The sequence below is a fragment of the Pezoporus wallicus genome, unplaced genomic scaffold (assembly GCF_028554395.1).
Source record: "Pezoporus wallicus isolate ANWC-B61680 ecotype Strahan unplaced genomic scaffold, APGP_CSIRO_Pwel_v1 contig_1739, whole genome shotgun sequence".
NCBI lineage: Eukaryota > Metazoa > Chordata > Aves > Psittaciformes > Psittacidae > Pezoporus > Pezoporus wallicus.
Window position 1 is genome coordinate 1,856,569 of NW_026637351.1, and position 21,715 is coordinate 1,878,283.

A 21,715-nucleotide genomic window follows, 5' to 3' on the forward strand; every position below is an offset into this window, starting at 1 on the left:
CAGTCTACTTCTTTCAAGTAATAATAGTAAATTAATTATGGAACACTTACGACTTTTGCATTGTAGCTAATACTTTTACAGTCTTTGGTACTGGAGTTCCACAACTGCTGTGAACAAGTGTAAAATGTGGCCCTCAACAAAAAAAACAAATCATACTCTTTAACTTCCCTTTTCCCATCAATTACGATTCCTCCAGTATTATTTTCAGTCCTACCCCATCTCTTTCAAAATACCGATACATCTTTTTTAAAATGCATTTATTAGTAAAAAAGGTTTGTTCACTTCTTGAAACTTCTTTCATGACTGAGATGTGACTTTAAATAAGCATCTAAGAAAATACTAAGTATTTTAATTTAGGTTTTAATGCCTAAATGTTTCTGGAGAGCTGGTATTTTCAACCATCATTTGTATTTTTAATGCTTGTTCTTTAAAACTGTATACACAGTACAAAGCACACTCCCCACCAGTAAACCTTGTCTCTGACTCACAGCAACACCTAGTCCTGCCAGTCTTAACTGTTATCAACTCAACAGCAGAGTTAATACAGCCCACAACCCTGCGTTGTCTTTGCCAAGTAAAATATATCCAATAAGCCATACTGCACTCACATTATATCAAGCTGTATCAGGCTAATCAGAAACAGCAGTGCAAGTTGTTTTCAGAGGGAGTGGTTAAATTTTCTAACAAAAATAAAAAGATGGGATCAGACTATTCTTCAGAAAAAAAAAATCTACAGACAGCATCCTGCCACACTCCCTTCAGGCTTCCCCATGTCTCTGGAACTGGAAACACAAGTGGTTATATTACACCAGTTGGATAGGATGTAGTTACAAGCTGGGGCTCCCAAGCTGCTGGTACAAATAATGGATACTAAGGTTGCCGAGTTGCCCCTATATTCAACAGAAAAAGACAGATGCCTCAATAACTCAAAGCCTTCTGCATTTAGTTACTGAATTCAGATAACTGCAAATTCCTCCCTAGTACTATCAAATTTAAACACTTCTCACGTAAAAACTGAAAGTTCCAGCAACCCCAACTCACAAGGGTTTATGTCAGACACAGCGAACAAGTGGACAGACACATTGTTATGAAAGGGTCTACAGCAAGCCTGAATCACTAAAATGTGTTTCTGAGCTACTAGCAGTTACAATTCATTTCCCTATACGTAAGTTCCAAGGTAACTGTAAACCAGTATTTCTGTGTGTCTGGAATAAAGGCATTTTCAGGGTGAAGGTGTTCTTTGTGTCCTTACACAAAGTCAAACAGAACTGAATTCTTATTAAAACTGAAAAGCAGCAACAACGAAAAAAAGACATGCCACTTAAAAAAAAAATAATGTTCTGACCTGTTCTAATTAGCTAAGGTAGGGTAACACCCAAAAAGACTTTCTACTCATCCATACCTTCAACAGTCACTGGAAGGGAGGCAGCTATTAGAGACTGGTCCAGACACCCAGCATGACATTAAATGGAAACAGAACAAGCTGAAACCTAGCCCATGTCTCAGCACACAGCAGAGTATCACTGTGAATCCACACCACTACAAAAAAGAGCTCTACTGACCTACACACAACAAAGCACAAGTGTACACAAGGATCTGTGTTCACTGGCTGCAATGGTGGCATAAAACACTTAAGTACTTTCAAAGACTGATGAAGCAGAGACATAAAAAGAATGAAGCCACCTAGCCCCCAGATGCCCAACACCATTCTTCCACTCAATATTTAAAACACAACTTGAAACACACTAAGCGCAGATTTTTGCTTTTGTATTAACGCTTTCAGCCTAGCCTTATCTATTGAGATTGCGGACATACATGAAAGCACTAAGGCTGGCTCTCGTTCTCTGCACCAGTGTCTCCCACCCATAGGAAACCTTCAGAGGCATGGGTTCAACTGCTCATAAAATCATGCAATAATGAACCAGAAAAATGAAGTAGGCAGTGCAGTACCACTGTATAAACTAAAGAAACTCCATAGTCATTCTTGAGCCAGCAGTGTTTTTGTTATTTTCAATTTAAAAAAATAAAAAATGAGAAGTTAGAATACAATTGTTTCTGTAAAGACACCAGTCTTATTCCATTACTAGACTTTGAAATATAGTACAAAGTGAGAAAACAGTGAGTTAATTCAAATGTTTTTCTGTCTAGTGTGTCCCCTACATCAAATGACAATCCCCCAATTACATTTATCAGAAGTACTTAAAAAGCCTTACCTTTTGGATAATCTTCCAACAAGAGGTTGAAGTGACCTAACTGACAAAAGAAATCAGACTCGACCTTTCCTTCAGCTTTCAAAATTAGCGATTCATAGCAGCGAACAGCCTGGGAAAAATAAATACAAGGTTTTCAAAATTCTGTATTTAACTAAAGCAAAATAATACATTTTCAATACATTTTCTAAGAAATAATAAGGTTTCTTGTTAAAGTGTGCAAGGCAAGAAGTCTACAAAAACTCTCAATAACAACATGGTTAGCATTATTTTTTAAAGAAGAAATGTAATATTCTAGACAAAACAGATTTTCAAGTTCACTGATTCTAATGAAAATGGACAGCAAATGAAAAATGCAAGTTTTCTCTGGTTTATTTGTGAACTCCAGAAACATTCAATTTCCTAAACACAAAACGAACCTCTAACATACATGACGATTTTAATTTAAAAATCAATGAAATGCAAAAGAACTGATTTTATTTATTCATCTCAGTCTGCAAGAAAGCATGTTCTCTGATTTTGCTCTTATTCTGTGTTTGTTTTCTCTAAAGGACTCACATTTCATTTTACCAGGTTTTTTTTAGCTATTTTTTGCTAAAATGAAGAATATGCTACCTCAACACGCTTGCTTAGGCAATTCATATACCTTAGCATGTATTTCCCAAGACTTGATTCATTTCACATACCTCATCATGTCACAAAATACAGTTTACTATCTTCTATTTACTAAACAGCTACTGTAGACTAAGTAAAGCTAAAAGCATGAATCCAATTAGAAAACAATTTCCCTTTGAGAAAATTTGCTCTACAGGTTTTTAAGCGGCACACTCAAAGGATGTTCTGTGTTGCAAACACACATTTTTAATGGACTGGAATGATAACTTCTATTCACCATAATGGTTAACCATCTATAACCTAACTTTAACCTCTTACCTCAAGACCCTACTTACACTTTGGGAACAAATGAATAAATAAAATCAGTTTCCCAACTTTTTGAACTTCCAGTTTCTTGATTTTGAACATGCCAGCCTTTAAAATGAAGTCGCTGAATAAACTTGAATGGGAAGGAAGGTACCCAGCTGGTTAATCCATGACTTTCATCAACTCTTATTTTAACTGTGTTTCAAATTTGGTTGCAATTATGAACTGCTTGGGCCTAATATATTACAGTAATCAAAGACCTTGATCTGAACTTAATCTGAAATTATGAGCTTCATTAAGTCATTTTATTAAAATTAGAAATTCGAAAAGGGAAAAGATGATCCTGTAATACTTGAGTCCAAACACTAAATTAGCACACTTGTCTGTATTTAGGATTTTGTGTACACTTTTATTAATCACTGAAATGAGAAATGTTATAATAAAAAGAATAAATGTTAAGAGACAGTTAAAACACACATGTGGAGAATCCAAATAACCAAGCTAATCCAAATCAGAGCAAGGTAAAAATCAGCCATTTTTGTCTTGTGATGCTACATTTAAAATTCTTGTTTAAATGCTAAGCCATAATAAGACAGGCCTTGCTATACTCAATGAACACAAAGCCATGCATGGAACCAGAGGAGTGGCTCTCAGTTTGCATCCCAAGCTTGAGATGCATTAAACACATTTTCACCTACTTCTAAGACGAGGATGGCCATATTTTATGGCTGTTTTCAGAAACAATATTCTGATGGATAAAATCGAAGCTATGCTGCTGCAAAACTGCAACAAAATGGGTGACACCTGTATCAAATCTATTATGTGTAGGCACAATATTAAAATTATTTAATAACTCCATTTAAATTCCACATTTCAAACTAGCTATTTGGTCATATTCTGAGGAGACTGAGATGTGCATTTGCCTCTCTACATCAAAGAGCTGCTGAAGAATTTTTTATTCATGCTCCAAGTTTTGCCTTAGCAAAACTGCACTGGAAGGACTTGGTTTCTGTTGACAGTTAATCAGAGCTACTTTAATTTTATTCCCACCACTCTGAGTACCTCTTGGAGCCAGCAAACTTTCAATCTAAAGAATATGATCCCTGGAATCAGAAATAATGTGGGTATGAACCAATTCTCAACATTCAGGCTCATCAGCTGAACCTACTCCCACCTGCACATGCTGTAATGCACAATCTTGGGGTTTGTGCCTTGCTTCCTCTCCCCACTTCTTGGTCTCATCTCTCAATTTGTAAAAACTGTAATACAACTCTTGCTAGTGCCCCTAATGTTACTGTCACAGATTAATTTGCAAACAGGCCTTCCATTTTCTGATGATATGCAATACATGCTGCAGCTGCTATAGAGAATATTCACACTATGACTTCTTTTTAATATTTTGTCTTCTACAATTCAGTCGCTGTTCAGAGCATTTAAAAACTACTGCCACAACAGGCAGTTTATAAAAAAAAATTGCTGAAGAGGAAGTTAGAGTAGCTTATTTCCTGAATTAGATGGCTAAGGGTATTTAAAGTAAACCTATGACTTTATGAACCAATATGAAAGGATTTTTCTATAGAGATATTCAAGCAAATTATAGCTCACATACACTTAAAACAGGAAAGCATCTGGGAGACCCTTAACATTTCCCCAGCCCTTTTTTAACTAAATCTTCATTAAATGATGTACAGTTATCTGAAGTTATATATATTTTATATATATAATTATATATAAAATTATATATTATAATATGTAATGTATTATATATTGTATATTATATATTATGCATTATATATTATATAGAGAGAGGCAAAAAAACACACCCAAGTCTCTCACACAACTCAGATCACTTCTCAACAAGGCAGATCTTCCCTTTGCACTAGAAGACACTTCTTTGGTTCTGGTCACAAAACTTCCTTCCCCATTAAGCCCCTTCACAAACATCTTTAGAAAGGAACAAGTATTTTTTCCTGCATAGATCAAAATCTGTCTCTCAGCTGAATAAATGAATACAAAGCATTTTGAAAGAGGGAGGTCACAATCACATGTATCTGTATATGGTTGCTTTGAAGGAATACTCAAAAGATCCATTTCAGCGGGTCTGTAACTGCAAAGGCCATCTATGGTACCACTTCTGCAACCAATTTAAATCATCCTGAGACACTAAGAATTCTAAGGAAGCTAAAAATCCCTCAGGTTTTTAGGTATTGTTGTTTCTCCACACTGTATGGATTTATAAGTGCACTCAATGGAGCCAGCCTTGCAAATTGCTAGTATTGACAAATTAACAAGAAAGACCGCAAAATGAAAGGGAAGATTGCTACACAATGTTGTACACTTCCTTCCCTTTGTTCAAGGGCTGCATGAAGATAAAAGGGAAACCTAAAGAATTTAGGAACTTGGCAAAATAATCACCCGCAGCTGTTCTGCAGTGTGACAACCAGAGCAAAAGGAGGAAACAAACACAGGAATGGCTGCAGGAAAAGAAGCTGGCTTATAGGATTAAAAAAAAAAAAAGTAACAGTACTTGTCTGTCACCTGCTCCATTAAAAGCAAACTGAAGTAATACACTACTGTCAACACTTCTGACATGACACTTACAAGCCCCCTCTTATGACATCACAGCTCATGACTGGGGGCATTCTGATTTCACAAACTGAACCACCAATTGTTATGACACAGATAAATACAACACAGTGAAGAAGAAAAAGACTTAGCATATTTGTCAACTTTAAAAAAGTCAGCAAAACATTCATATGTGCTCACAAAAGGAAAAATAATTCCATTATCATTTTAAAAATGCACTGTCGAATCCTTGAATGTTCACTATTTATTATTCCAAAGGGAAAGGTGGAATTCCCCCCCCCCGTTGTTAGAAGAACACTTCTTCTCCCTTCTTCCCCCTCAAAAAAAAAAACCCAAACAAACAAAACCAAAACCAAAGAAAAACAACCCTGTGAAGCAAATGCCAGTTTTGGCTACTATTAACATGGTATCTTTTCATGAAGAAAAGACCCTAGACGCGCGACTATACTACAACAAAAATCTAAGATAAAGCCAAAATTCTAAATAGTGAATGCAAAACGGACTGACACATATTGCAACTCTACTTCATAAAAGAAAAGGATGATGTTATTTCTAATTCAACTACTATGAAGGGGGGGAGAACACAAACCTTTACCATTATCACTGGTTGCAACTATTTGCCTTTCACAGCATGAATTCAAATTACTGTTAAACCATCGTACTAAAAAGGGGAGGGGGAAAAAAAAAAAAACAAACAACAAACACCAAAAAAACCCAAACCAAACAATACAGCTTTTTTCAACAGCTTCTAAAGATGATGATGTTCCTCTGTCCTTTCTTACTTGTGACAAGCATGATTGACTAAGATGAAAGTAGTAGGACTAAACTGCCAAACATGACAAAACATTAATTATTAATTCTTTAATGTATTAATGATATGAGAGCAGAGGAGTGCACTCAATCCACAAATTTTTACTTAAAACATGGAAGAAACACTGACAGCTACAGAAAACCAAAAAGCTAGCAGTATAAATTGTTAGCATGGCAACAGCTGGGCAGTAATGTACAGTGAAAGAAATTTGAATTTTACTGGGTAATAAATTAACTGTTGAAGAAAAATACGGTGTTTTAATGCAGACAACACAGTATAAAATGACAAATTCAAAGCCTCAGGATATTACTAGAACCTTAAAGTTCACAATAGAAAACAGTATTGTATATAAAGACATGCTTTCCATTGGGGGGAGAGGGAACAAACAAACAATTCCTGTTTATTTTTTCTTGTTTCTATAGAAAGCAGTAACCTGAACAGATAAACTTTGTGAGCAGGTAATAAGAACTGAAAGCATGAAAAAAATTCCACATGACAAATTTGAAGAAACAGACATCAGCAGACTCCTCACAAATGAAATACATACTACACTAATGTTTAGAAATGAAATGTTACTAGCTTTTAAGGGATATTTTACCCTTCTGGAAAAGAAGGCAATTACGTCGACAGTGCTGGACACTGAAGTGATGATCACGCTATCTACTAGCAGTCGATATTTGAAAGTTATCGAGAGACGAGAAACGCAGAAGTTTATGTATATGCGGGGCTTGTTCTCCCCACGTCAGTATCAAAAGAGGATGCTCTGCAAGACTTCTCTTGAATTCCTTTCTCCATGCCACAATTCACCAACACACACACACGATTTTCTAATAACAATGACAACAGCTAACATCCCGAGAACCTCCTCAGTCAGTTCTTGCTCCTGCTCTGCAACAAGAGAAGTGTGAGAAAGACTTGCCTCAGATTTGCAAGCAGACAAAAAGACAACCTGAATTCTTCAGAAGTTAAACTATTTCTTTTGCCCCTCACCCCCACCAACTGGCCCCATTTCCTGGACTGTAGATGACTTAAAGGAACATCTCTTTTACTTCCCAGAGAAAAGCATACATTTCAAATAATCATATCTGATTAAGACAACCTGCATTAATTCATTGGCTCTTCCACTGAAGGCTCTTGCATTTTGTATGGATGGCACAACACTTTTAACTTCCCTTACTTTCCTACTCAATATCAACTCCTACTACAGCTTTCAAAGCCTCTTTACATGCTTTCTTTGTGATACTCACACTGTGTTATAAAATTTCTCTCTCAGCACTAGTTTACTCTTCTTCCATCTTACATATGGACTGTATTATATAAAAGACCGAAGTCCTTATTTCAGGGACAGCAAGTAGTATAGGACAATGGAAACTGATCCTCCTTACCCATTTCTCAAGAAACACAGCATCAATTTTGGGCAAACTTCCCCTTGCCCCAAGATTACTGTTTCATGAAAGAAGACACAAACAAATATTGCAAGCAATAAAGAAGAAAAGTGGTTGTGCATGTTTGCTATCTGCACTGCTTGATGATAACTAGACAAGTTTTCTTTGAAAGCCACTACTGTAGCCTAGGACTTGACTACCACAATCGTAATTTAAAAAAAAAAAAAAAATAAAATAGAAATAGTTACACCTTCAGTACAATCTGGAAGCAGAAGAGAGGAGATGAAACAGCAAGCAGCAGAAGGTGAAGGTTGCTAAATTTACAATTGAAAATTAATTGAAAGGCAAAAAGCACAAACCAGAACTTGCTCTAAAGACCAGAGTGAAAGCAACACACTATCACCATAAGAAACAAACAGTAAAATAAAACTATTAACAATTCAGAAACCTACTGTGGAGCATCAGTATCACTAAAACTCTACCATCAGATGGAGAATAAACAGCAGAAACTAGTAACTTAGAAATAATTCTTCTTGGAACCCGTTATCACTAAAAAATGAGGGATACTACTGCATAAGAAACACAGAACTGCAGAACAGAATACAACATAGAATATACGCAAATCAATGATAAATAGAGAAAAGTGACCTTTCAGTGGAGGGGGAATAAAACCAACTTGCCACCACTGAATAAAGAACACATATTATCAACTATAAGACATTCTTTACAACTGTTTTCTGTCAGGCAGATGTAAGTTAGCCTCTCCAAGAGAATAACAGGAAACTCAGTAGTTTTCAGCTGACAGCATCCACAACCAAATGCATTCTGAATGAAAAACTGACTGGAGTTAGTGAGTGAATCACTGGGCATTAATCCTGAAATCACCCTTAGGATGCAATACCCCCACCCCTTACTTCTTTTAAATCCAGTAAGTTATATTTAGAAATATAGATGTGCATGTAAGTGCAGACACACCTGCACTATACAGGAAATTAAATTTTAAACTATCAGCAAACTGAACGCTTTCTGTTCTGTCCCTGAAAACATTTCATAACCAGAAGCCTCAGGAGATTCTGACAAATTTTGCATGGATTTTCATCATTCCAAATACTGCACAGTTATTCTTTAATGTAAGAAAAAAATACAGAAAACAAAAGAAACGTACTTTTTTTTTTTACATAGCAGTAGATTTTTCATAAGCAACTGAAATGTCTGATTTTTTTAATCTGAGAATATAGGAACATTTTTTGTTATTTTTTACTATATAATCCTATTTGAAGTAGAATTACAGCACCTTAATTTAGCAATTGTTCTAGACCTAATGAATAGTTCACCAAACACTAAATTTGGCTACTAAATCAGACTTCATTCTAGCAATTCTAAACTATACAAACACAGAACATCACAACTGATGGTCTATGTTTGTATAGTTTACATTATACTTGAGAACATTTAGACAGTTAACGCTGATAAATAAGCTTATAAGTGTTAAACCACTTTTGATTAGGAAGCTACAAATTTTCATATAGATCTTAGGAAGATCACAAATCAAATACATAGTCATTTATTTATCCATTCCATTGTGTAAATAACTTTGGAAATACGCTAAAAATCAACACAGATGAAAAAAGAAAAAAGCCAGTTAAAGCCAGGGTCTGCATTAAAAACTGCCTGTTTCAGTTAAGAAAAAACTCCAAACATTAAATCTGAGTATAATTTATGCAAAGATCTCCTGCTGCAGACTGAAGCCATTGGAAATGTAACACTATCAGCTACCAAGCATCAAGATGACAATGTAGCAATGTATAAAGCAGCTTGGGAAAAAAGTATTGAATAGAGAACAATGTACATAAATATGAAAATGACTATAAAGATTGACAAAACAAGTATCTCTTTATGAAAATACTCAGTTTCAGAATAAATAGACTGATTTTCTGCGTTGTTTAAATACAAGGTGATACAGAAAAGTAATTATTATCAAATAATTGCTGAGGTGAGGTGATAATTGCTGAGGTGAGTAGCTCTAGAGATGACGCCTTCAACACCGGAGAGGGGGGGAGATCAGCGTCCAGGAGCCTCACCTCAGAGCGACAAGAGCCACCGAGGAGGGAGCCTCAAGTCCTCGACAGGACCTGCCCGGGAGCCGGCAGCTCAGCTGACGAGAGCGAGCAGCTGACTCACACGGGGCGGAGCCAGGAGCAGCGGCACCAGCCCTGGCTGGGTAAAAACCTGCGCCAGGGAGCGCGGCGAGGCAGTTTGTGCGGGCAGGCGGGCGGGGTGCTGAGCACCCGTCGTATGAGCAGGGCCCCGTCTGGGGGCTCTGCTCTGGCTGCCCCGGCGGCGGCCAGCGTAGGCACCCACAGAGCCGATGAGAGGGGAGGCTGCAGGGCAGAGCTCGGGGTGTAGAGAGTGCCTGCACTGGTCTGGTGAGGGGAGGGTGCGCCATGGGCAGGGCTGCGCTCGTTGCTCCCTGGTGGAGGTCCTCCTGCAGCAGGGGCTGAGCTGCGGGATGCTGTTAATAGACTGCGAGATGTCAGAGAAGCTGAGAGGAAGCAGGACTGCTTGCTCCAGGCCCAAACTGTGCAGGGGCCTCGAGCTTCCCCTCTAGCTCATGAAGGAAAGAAGGAGGCCGTTAACTTGGGAAGTGGGAATTACTGACAAAAAAAACAGCAAAAAAAAAAAAAAATAAAGAGGAGAAGGACCAAGGGGCTTCCTCCTAAATCTGTTGTCCCCACGCAGAACCACTTTGCTGTCCTGCAGGGGGCTAATGAGGAAGCGCACTCGAGCCAGTAACAGCCGGCTGATGCACTGGTAAAGAAGATCTCTACTGATGCTGCTAGGAAAAAGCCGCGGGTCGTAGTAGTAGGGGACTCTACACTGAAAGGGACAGAGGCACCCATCTGTCAGCCTGACCTGGTCTCAAGGGAGGAGTGTTGCCTACCAGGGGCACGGATCAGGGATGTTGCAGGGAGGCTGCCTGCTCTAGTAAGTCCCACGGACTATTACCCACTCCTGGTGATCTATGTGGGTCCTAGGGATACAGATAGTAGTAGCCTGGGGAACATAAAGAAGGACTACAGAGCCCTGGGAGAGGTGGTTAGGGGCTCTGGAGCTCAGATTGTCTTTTCATCAATGCTCCAGGGTACAGGGGAGGACCTAAAAAAAGCTGGGAGGATTGGCTAGGTTAATAACTGGTTAAAAGGGTGGTGTCATAGTCAGGGGTTTGGGTGTCTTGAACACGGGACCCAAGCTTGTAGGCCAGGTCTACTGGAGGCTGGGGGGGGCTGGTCTGAAAAGGGGAAGAGTGGTTTTGGTAGGAGGCTTGCCAGGCTGGTCAAGGAGGCTTTAACCTAGGTGTGTTGGGGGAGGGGGGGCATCATTCCATCCCAACACACCCAGTCAGTTGCCAGCACCTATAATAAATGCTTGGAGCAATGTAGAGATATTCCAGCCGCTCCAGCCAATGAACCGGCTTCAGTTGGAGCTCGGCTCAGATGCCTCTATACAAATGCCCGTAGCACGGGGAACAAACAAGAGGAATTAGAGATATGTGCACATCTAGAGGGGTATGATATAATAGGCATCACAGACACATGGTGGGATGGCTCCTATGACTGGAATGTTGGAATGGAAGGTTACAGGCTCTTTAGAAAAGACAGGCCTGGCAGGCAGGGAGTGGGAGTTGCCCTTTATGTTAGGGATAGGCTGGAGAGCATAGAACTCTGCCTGGGGACAGGTGAGCAGTCCACAGAGAGTTTGTGGGTCAGGGTTAAAGGGAATATAGCTATGGGAGACATTACTGTGGGGATCTGTTACAGACCGCCTGATCAAGGAGAACCTGCGGATGAAGCACTCCATAGACAGATAGGAAAAGCCTCACACTCACAGGCCCTTGCTCTCATGGGTGACTTCAACCACCCTGACATCTGCTGGAAGGACGGTACGGCCCAGCACAAGCAATCCAGGAGGTTCCTCGATTGCGTGGAACACAACTTCCTTCTGCAAGTAAGAGGAGCTGACAAGGAGAGGTGCCATGCTTGACCTCGTGCTCACCAACAGGGAAGGGCTCGGTGGAAATGTGACTCTCCGGCGCAGCCTTGGATGCAGCGATCATGAGAAGCTCGAATTTGAGATCCTCAGGACAGTGAGAAGAGCGTGCAGCAAGCTCACTGCACTGGACTTCAAAAGAGCAGACTTTGGCCTCTTCAGGAACCTCCTTAGTAAGGTTCCATGGGATACAGCCCTAGAGGGCAGGGGGGCCCAAGACTGTTGGTTGATATTCAAGGATCACCTCCTACAAGCTCAGGAATGTTGCATCCCGACTAGAAGGAAGTGCAGCAGGAGGGCCAGGAGGCCTCCTTGGATGGATAAGGAGCTGCTTAAGAAAATTCAGCTGCAAAAAAGAGGCTTATCAAAAGTGGAAGCAAGGACAGGTGGCATGGAAAGAGTACAGGGATGTTGTCCAGGAAGCTAGGGACCAGGTTAGGAAAGCTAAGGCCCAGTTAGAATTAAACTTGGCTAGGGATGTTAAGGATAACAGGAAGGGATTCTACAGGTACACAGCAAATAAAACAGACTAGGGAGAACGTAGGCCCCCTCAGGAAGCTCTCGGGAGAACTGGCTACACAGGATTTGGAGAAGGCTGAGGTTCTGAATGACTTTTTTTGCCTCGGTCTTCACTGGCAAAGGCTCTGACCACACCACCCAAGTCTTGGAAGGCAGACGTAGAGACTGTGAGAATGAAGACCTTGGACCACTGTAGGAGAGGATCTGGTTCGAGACCATCTTAAAAATCTGAACGTGCACAAGTCCATGGGTGCTGATAAGATCCATCCGCGGGTCCTGAAGGAGCTGGCAAATGAAGTTGCGAAGCCACTGGCCATCATATTTGAGAAATCATGGCAGTCAGGTGAAGTTCCCGATGACTGGAAAAAGGGAAATATAACCCCCATTTTCAAGAAGGGGAAAATGGATGACCCGGGGAATTACAGCCCAGTCAGTCTCACCTCTGTGCCTGGCAAAATCTTGGAGCAGATTCTCCTGGAAGGTATGCTAAGGCACATGAAAAACAACAAGGTGCTTGGGTGACAGCCAGCATGGCTTCAGTAAGGGGAAATCCTGCCTGACCAATTTGGTGGCCTTTTACGATGGGGCTACGGAACTGATGGACGGGGTAGAGAGTTGCTGTCATCTACCTGGACTTGTGCTAAGTGTTCGACACCGTCCCACACGATATCCTTGTCTCTAAATTGGAGAGACATCAATTTGATGGATGGACCACTTGGTGGATAAAGAACTGGATGGTCGGCTGCACGCAGAGAGTTGTGGTTAACGGCTCAATGTCCAGCTGGAGACCAGTAACGAGTGGTGTCCCTCAGGGATCGGTGCTGGGACCAGTCTTGTTTAACATCTTTGGACAGTGGGATTGAGTGCGCCCTCAGCAAGTTTGCCGATGACACCAAGCTGTGTGGTTTGGTTGATACCCTGGAGGGAAGGAATGCCATCCAGAGGGACCTTGACACGCTTGTGAGGTGGGCAGATGCCAGCCTCATGAAGTTTAACCATGACAAGTGCAAGGTCCTACACCTGGGTCAGAGCAATCCCAGGCACAGCTACAGGCTGGGCAGAGGAGAGATTCAGAGCACCCCTAGGGAGAAGGACGTGGGGGTGCTGGTCGATGAGAAAATGAGCCAGCTTCAGTGTGCGCTTGCAACACAGAAAGCCAACCATATCCTGGGCTGCATCAAGAGGAACATGACCAGCAGGTCAAAGGAGGTGACCCTGCCCCTTTACTCTGCTCTTGTGAGACCTCACCTGGAGTACTGTGTGCAGTTCTGGTGTCCTCAACATAAAAAGAACGTGGAACTGTTAAAACAAGTCCAGAGGAGGGCCATGAGGATGATCAGGGGACTGGAGCACCTCCTGTATGAAGACAGGCTGAGAAAGTTGGGGCTGCTCAGCCTGGAGAAGAGAAGGCTGCGTGGAGACCTCATAGCAGCCTTCCAGTATCTGAAGGGGGCCTATAGGGATGCTGGGGAGGAACTCTTCATTAGGGACTGTAGTGATAGGACAAGGGGTAATAGGTTCAAACTTAAATAGGGGAAGTTTAGACTGGATATAAGGAGGAACTTCTGTCCTGTTAGGGTGGTGAGGCACTGGAATAGGTTGCCCAGGGAGGTTGTGAATGCTCCATCCCTGGCAGTGTTCAAGGCCAGGTTGGATGAAGCCTTGGGTGAGATGGTTTAGTGGGGGGGGGGGTGTGGGGGGGAGGTGTGTGTGGAACTTGATAATCTTAATGTCCTTTCCAACCCTAACTATTCTGTGATTCTAAATATTAAAAAACTATCATCAGTTGCTCTGCTAAACCTGCACAGTCTTAACTTCAGTTCCGAAAGGGGTTCAAGCACTAGAGGTGGCCCATTTTCAGATATAAATATTGTTGGTAGCTCAGTCTGAAAATATAAGGAAATGATTTATTTTAGAAAAACGGAAATAAAAATTGGTCAGGAACTCTTTATAAAGAAAGTATAAGAGCTAATGCTAATAGGGTAGGAAGTAGTTTTCAGCACCACAGGACACATAAAATTGGTAACGGTACATTAAGACACAAAGGATAGAAAAAGAACATCTAAATGGAAGGAACCTGGTTTCAAATACTGAAATACCACTATTTCAAAAACAATCTCATAGTGCTGGTATTTCTGAAGTTAGCATAGCCAGTATACCAGGAAGGGTGCCCCACAAGGATTTTCCATCACATTTTCGAACTCTCACATACAGGTACCATTCCACATATCATGTTCCGTTTTCCACTGTCATTCATACATACCCCTCTTGTAGCTGATTATATTTAGATGATGGGGATTCCACGCACATTTGAAAGTGATCAGCACTGGAACATAACCAAATGTGCATGAAAACCAGCTTGCACAGAAAAAAAATCTTCTGGAGAAGAACTTTCTGCCCAGTAAACACCTTAAAAAGCACCACAATAACTGCCATCAAGAGCTGTAGCTCTTCTCTCCTAATACCTAACACCCAGAGTTACCCCTGTCCTTTCCCATCTCAAATATCAGTCTGAATGAAGAGAAAAAATGCAATGGCAAAATAAGAGGAATGAAGTCCTCTGGATTCAGTCACACACTGATGATCAGTACCACTTCTGAATGGAAGAACTGGTGTGCATCATTCCAGGAAAGAAATAATTTCCACTTGTGCTACGTAGCAATTACAGGTGGGGGAGGTACATTCACACACGTTTCAGAATCGGTAATTAATGCACTACAAAGTGCAAGTCAAAATTATTTTAGCTACTAGTGTGCATGCACATCGTAATATGTGCTACAATGACAATACACTCAAACACTGCTCAAGAACTCTTCAACAGAATCTTCTGGTAAGTCAAATTTTGTACTGAATTTTCACAGCCAGTACTCGGTAAAGAATCCTGTGGCTGCAGGGCAAATAGCCATGCAGATTGCCAGTACAGGCTGTTTCCATTAACAATCCCCTGGAGCTGGACAGAAGACCTCCTTCAATTAATGATTCCCAAGCCCTATCAAATTTGAATCCAATATAGAGATGGACATTAACAAATTCAAAGTGGAAAAACACATCTACCAAGCTTAACACCAATTCTCTATGTATTTCAATGTAATTTCAGGAATACTACTGAACTTGAAAACAGGGCCTGCTTCAAAGGACACAACTCCTACTAAATACAGCATGTCAGAAAACAATTCGATTATTTATTATTTAAGCCAAAAGTCACCACAATGATTCCCAGCTGGACAGAGGTGGAATGACAGAGACTAAGCTACCACCTATACAAGGAGAACTCAGTTCCACCTATCCCTTCCCCTAGAACAAATACAGTCTGACCCTGTGTAGACATGGTGGATTTTGTGATTTAAAACAAACAACTGGATAAAGAAGAATGCAATCCATTAGAGGAAGGCACCAAGTCTGGGGCCACAACATCATGTGTCTTACTTGAACACTAACAAACATAGCCTGAATTACAAATTCTTTTCAATTCCATCGTGCTGCTATTTCTTCCAACAGAAGTATTTGGAAACACTCCTTTCTACCACTCCCAGCTGGAAGAGGTACAATATCCCCTTCTGTTGGGGCTAACTTTCAGTTACCACATAGTCTTGACTACTTAATGCACAATACTCCAATACTGGTGGACAACAAACCACCAATTCAAACCACGCAACGCTGCTCAATCGAATGACCTGCTACAACCACTCACACCTAATGTTTTTATTTTGTGTTAACTCTTTAAAAGAAAAACTGTAACAGTTAAAGTTGAATTAGATTTCAATTTTAACAACACAGCTAAAAAATGCTGAGATAACTGAAAAATCAAAATACAGTATCCCCATCTTTAAACCAGACTAACTATAGAATTTTATGAATTTATCACAAAGCTGCCTCAAGAATGAGTGACTACACTTTAGGAAAAGCGGTAAGCGTCCCCAACATACTTATATCGAAATAACAATCCTCTAAAGCAGCAACAGCTCTCAGATTAAAAAAAAAAAAACAAAACCCGCAAAAAACAAAAAACATGCTGTTGATCACATTTGCCAATCCCAAACGTCACAAAGTAAGATGTTTATCTAAAGAAAAAAAAAGAAGAAAAAAAATTGTGTAACATAAGTGGAATTCCACTGCACGGAAGCCAAATCTTTAACTTAGGATTAATCTTATGTTGCATCCATGACCACCTTTCAGAGTGACTAAATCAGTATCTCTAAGCACCAAAACTATCACCTGTCTCTCAGAAACAGAGAAAATTCAAATCTCTTTAAACAATCAAACTGTTAAAAAGCATTCTGTAAACACACTGAGGGCCAAACTCCATCACCAAAGATTCAAAATGGGACAAGTTTTACAGAAGAACAGATGCACAGTACAGCATTTAACATCCAGAAGTTCAAGGGCTAATGGCACCATTCATAAACTAGCACATCTATGTGATTCGTACACCAAATACCTTTGAAGATCTCCTTATGACAGATTAATGCAGGGTTTGCATTTAAAATGAAATAATGATAGAAATAGCTGAATGACATGCATTTCAGACTTTTGTTCAGAAGCTTTTATTTTTGATGAACGTGCGTGCTATACTCCAGAAGATTCACTCCACAGAAGATGCATTGTTTTTTAAGTTAAGTATCTTACTCAGGCCTTTATGTGAAGGATCAACTCCTAAATTCTTTACAGTGGCAGACATGCAAAACCTTGTTAAAGAACTTCAGCAGTTTCACAGGCCAGATAGTTTTCAAAATGCAACCATCTTGAGACTGCAAAAGTGCACCAAAAGTGACCTAGGGCATAGTGACTCAAGAGTTTCCATTAAAAATCAAGTTTCTCAACACTAAAAAGTTCACTGTCTTCCTTCTTGAGGTTTTGCATACATGGGGCATAACCGTCAATAATATAATCTATCTTTGCTTAAAAGCTAAATTCACTTTCAAAACACTCAATGGCCTAATCATAGAGGATCTTTAAATTGCCAGAATACACCAGTGTGAGAACTGCAGTCAACAAGAACACTTTTCAATGCAAGAAAAACTTATTTCCACAGCAGACTCTTTTGGGTTTGTTTGTTGGGTTTTTTTTTCTCCAAGTACTGGTCCCAAATAATCATTATTAGAAAGTTATGTCATCGTCACAGGGTACATGGATGTGTACACAGAGTTGTACATTCACCTTCATTAATATACATAAAACAGCCACCATGCACTGTAGAAAAATCCCTGTCAAAACAGTATGCCATCATGAACAAGCAGTCCCCCTAGAGAGGTACCCTGGTTTCAGCAGCAGCAGTCATTTTTCTCCTTCTTAGTAGCTGGTGCAGTGCTGTGGTTTTGACTTTCAGCCTGGGACACCTCTGTTTGTAGTTGCTGGTCAGAATGTTTACTCTGACCAAGGACTCTGTTAGTCTCATGCTCTGCCAGGGAAGAGGGGAAGCCGGGAGGACGCAGAGACAGGGCAACTGATCCAAACTAACCAAAGAGGTATTCCATACCACAGCATGTCATGCCCAGGATATAGAACTGGGGGCAGTTACCCGGAAGGGTGGGATCACTGCCAGGGTCGGGCTGTCTATCAGTCAGCAGGTGGTGAGTGGTTGTATTCTCTTCCCTTGTTATTTCCCTTATTATTATTATTGGTGGTAGCAGTAGTGGTTTGTGTTATACCTTAGTTACTGGACAGTTCTTATCTCAACCCATCACATTCTTCCGATTTTCCTCCCCATCCCTCCGGGAGCGGGGGAGCGAGTAGGCAAGCTGCATTGCTGACTGGGCTTAAGCCATGAGAAGAGGAAACAAGGAAAACAGCAAAATAAAAATCTATGAACCAAGCATGACAGAGTCAGACATTGAATGAAGTTCCACAGAACACACTGGCTACACCCACAGAAGCGGCAAATAAAAGCTCAGACAAAAGAGAGCAAAAGGGAATGCACCAGTGAGAAATGAAACATTCATCGGGGGAATAGTAGAGAATGAAAAAACCCTGAACAAACAACAGCACCCTCTTCACTGCACTACTGTTTCACCCCTACTCCATCTGGAGCACAACAGCCTCCCCGTTATTACTCACCCAATACATAGCATCTCCACATAATAATTACTTCAATCATGCCAGTCACAGAATCACAGAACGGCTGAGGTTCAGTCATGCCAGCCACAGAATCACAGAATGATTGAGGTTGGAAGGGGCCATCTAGTCTGACCACCCTGCCCAAGCACCTAGAGCACATTGCTCAGGAGTGTGTCCTAGAGGCTGCTGGGTTATCTCCAGGAAAGGAGATTCCATAACCTCTCTGGACAACCTATCCAATGTTCACTCACCCTCACAGTAAATAATTTATTCCTCATTTTCAATCAGAACTCCCTGTTTGGAAAAAATGAGATTTTTTTGTTTATGCTCACTGCCTCTTGTCCTACCGTCTGGCATCACCAGGAAGAGTCTGGCCCCATCCTCTTGACACCCTCCCTTCAGATACTTACATGCATTGATCAGATCCTCCCAAGCCTTCTCTTCTCCAGGCTGAACAGGTCCAGCTCCCTCCACCTCTCCTCATAGGAGAGATGCTCCAGACTATGAAGCATTCTCATAGCCCTTCACTGGACTTGTTCCAGGAGCCCCATGTCCCTTTTGCACCAGGGAGGCCAGAACTGGCCACACAGCTGCAGGTGAGGCCTCACCAGGGCAGAGCAGAGAGGGAGGATCACCTCCCCCAACCTACTGGCAACACCCTTCCTAAGGCAGCTGGGATACCGCTGGCCTTCATGCTTACAAAGGCATGGTACCATATCACTGCAGTAACGGACAACCAATGATTAGCCCTCTGCAGAGAATGTTTAGGGAGAATGAAAAAATACAAAAGTGAGTTTAAAAACATTTAAAAGTGCATCAAATTTAAGGCATTTTCAAGTAATCGTAAAAGGCAAATGGTCACATGATGCAAGTCAGTCCCAAATGTCAATCTTCTTAATCCCTTTATTTTAAACTGTCAGTTGCAGTACAAAAGGTTAATTTTTCATAGCTTTCTGCAGGAATGGATTTCTTTATATCCAAAAAATGCAAACCCCATCATTCTAGACCACTGATGGCCTGTCCCATGCAAGCAACAGGAGGAAGAAGGGCTTCCTATCTTGTATGTTTTTCCTTCCTCTCCACATGCTGAGCAGGTGGAAGAGCTCCTTAAGTGGATTCTTTGACAGTTTAAGACAGGAAGGCTCAGACCTTCAGAAAAAGTAGAACCAGAAGGCATGCAAGCAAGCCAAGAAGATGGCAAGGAGCCCTAGAATCAGAGGGGAGAGCACATTCAAAGTATTACAGGTGATAGGCATGAAATTTGAAGTTTTTGTTAGTCTGTTTGCAGGCTAGTGGAACAAACCACACAGACGTCGCGTAATTTATGCTAAGAAGAAAATAAAAAAATAAAAAAAAAATCAATCACAATATACTGAAAATATGTTTGAAACTTTATTTTGCTTTAACTTGAAAAACTGAAAGTCTTTGTGGAATATTAAAATAAAGTTCGCAGCTCTTGTTGGTTTTACCTCCTGCCTCTCCAGATGTAAAGACCTGTCTGCTAACTTCATGCTAGTCCCTCCCACATGCAGGCAGCCTAAAAGCAGCAGAATCTCAACTTCACTCTTACTGCCATAACATTTAACGGTGCAGTTACGCTGCAAAATGTGCAGGAGACATAAATCTGTCAAAGTTTATTCTTTCTGTGTAGTAATGAAATGAGATTTGAGATTCTCATCAGTCCAATACACTTGTTTCACATACAGTTCAACACGCTTCCATTTTTCCTGAGTCAGATCAAGCTCTACCTAAAATCCATTTTCACAGGTATTTAGTAGTGTCCAAGAAGCATGAAATTAAACATAAAAGGTGAACTACTTTAATATTAAATACACTTATTGGTCATAGCCTGTCATTATCTCCATAATTCACAGTGATTTGGGATTGCCCTTTGGACTGAATTTACAGTATTATTTTAGGTCTATCAACTATAAATGAGGTGAGGACATTAATACTTGAAAATACACCAATCAGCATGCACAGATGGATTTTTCAAAGGTAACCTAGGAGGCATGTAGCAGTAAATCACTATACAGCCATCTAAGATCTTAAACTCTGCAACAGGCTTATTGAAACTATTAAAAAAAAATCCTCAAGCGCAACAATTATTGAATTATGAGATAAGAAACAAAGATGAGTATATGCTGCCAATATAAAATGAAAAAAAAAGCATACACAATTCTGAAGTTCAGCAGAGGTTAAATTTCCAAGAAAGATAAAATAAGATGTCCACAGTAAGTCACACCAATACTCAGCCTAGTCCAGCACTGTGTCTTCGTATTTACTTCAAGAACACATTCACCAAAATAGAAATAATAAAAGATTAGCACAGCTTTTACATGAACTCATATTCTTGAAGCAGAAGCAAAAGAAAAAGGTTAGAATATTTTTTTTTCAAACACTTTCCCAGTCTGCAGTAATTTAAGTCTAGGAACCTCCTGGGCACAAGTGGTACTGCTGTTCTTAACAACAATGGATTTTCCTTTCATTAATTTGCCCGCCACTGTTCAAAACCATGTGCACTCATTTTACGTTAACAATATTTGGCAGCAAGCAGTTCCAAAGATTAACTGCAAGGAATCATCTTCCATTTATTCTGAATTTGCTCCTGGAAGTTTCAGTTGATGCTCCCAAGCTCTTGCAGGAGAAGAGACAGGGAACAACCTGTTCTAAATGCGGAAGTATTAATACCATCTCAGCAGATTTGATCTACAGCGTTCTAGGTATCTTCTCTGTGTTCAGAAACTATAAACTTAAGTAAATTTTGAAGAGAACTGCAGGGATAAGAGCAAAGAAGAGTGTCTGTTGCAAAAGGAAGTCAAAACAGCTGAAATTATTTGCCTTATTTGCCTTAGCAAATCAAAAACTAATATGATTGCTTTCTGCAAGTATCAACAGGACAAGTAACAGGGAAAGAGAAGAGCCATTTCAGCCTAACAACATTGACAAACAAAAAAAATGTAAACAAATTTAGACTGAAAATTAAACAAATATTTGAAGAATCAGAAAATTAGGATCTTCCACAGCATTTAAATGGGAACAGCAGACACAAAAGGGCACTTTTAAATACCCTTTTTCTATCACAAAATTACATGTATCTATGTAGCTGTAACATATAACCACCTGTAACATGACGGGGCAGGCTACAAAAACAGCTGGAATCTCTCAGGTAAACCTACGTA

The 21,715-nt window shown here is 40.4% G+C and overlaps 1 protein-coding gene across 19 annotated transcripts in view; it reads right to left on the minus strand.

The window, feature by feature from the left end:
- Positions 1-21,715, minus strand: part of KDM6A (lysine demethylase 6A) — a 158,690-nt gene that overhangs the window by 115,579 nt on the left and 21,396 nt on the right. For 18 of the 19 annotated variants that reach the window (XR_008971648.1, XR_008971647.1, XR_008971649.1 and 15 more), the window contains exon 3: positions 2,214-2,322. The exons of the other annotated variant lie outside the window; for it this stretch is intronic. Coding sequence is in view for 15 of the 18 variants with exons in the window: in XM_057405053.1 (XP_057261036.1) it covers positions 2,214-2,322 (109 nt within the window). In the remaining 3 variants the exon portion in view is untranslated. The remainder of the gene's footprint in view (positions 1-2,213; positions 2,323-21,715) is intronic. 19 annotated transcript variants of the gene reach the window in all.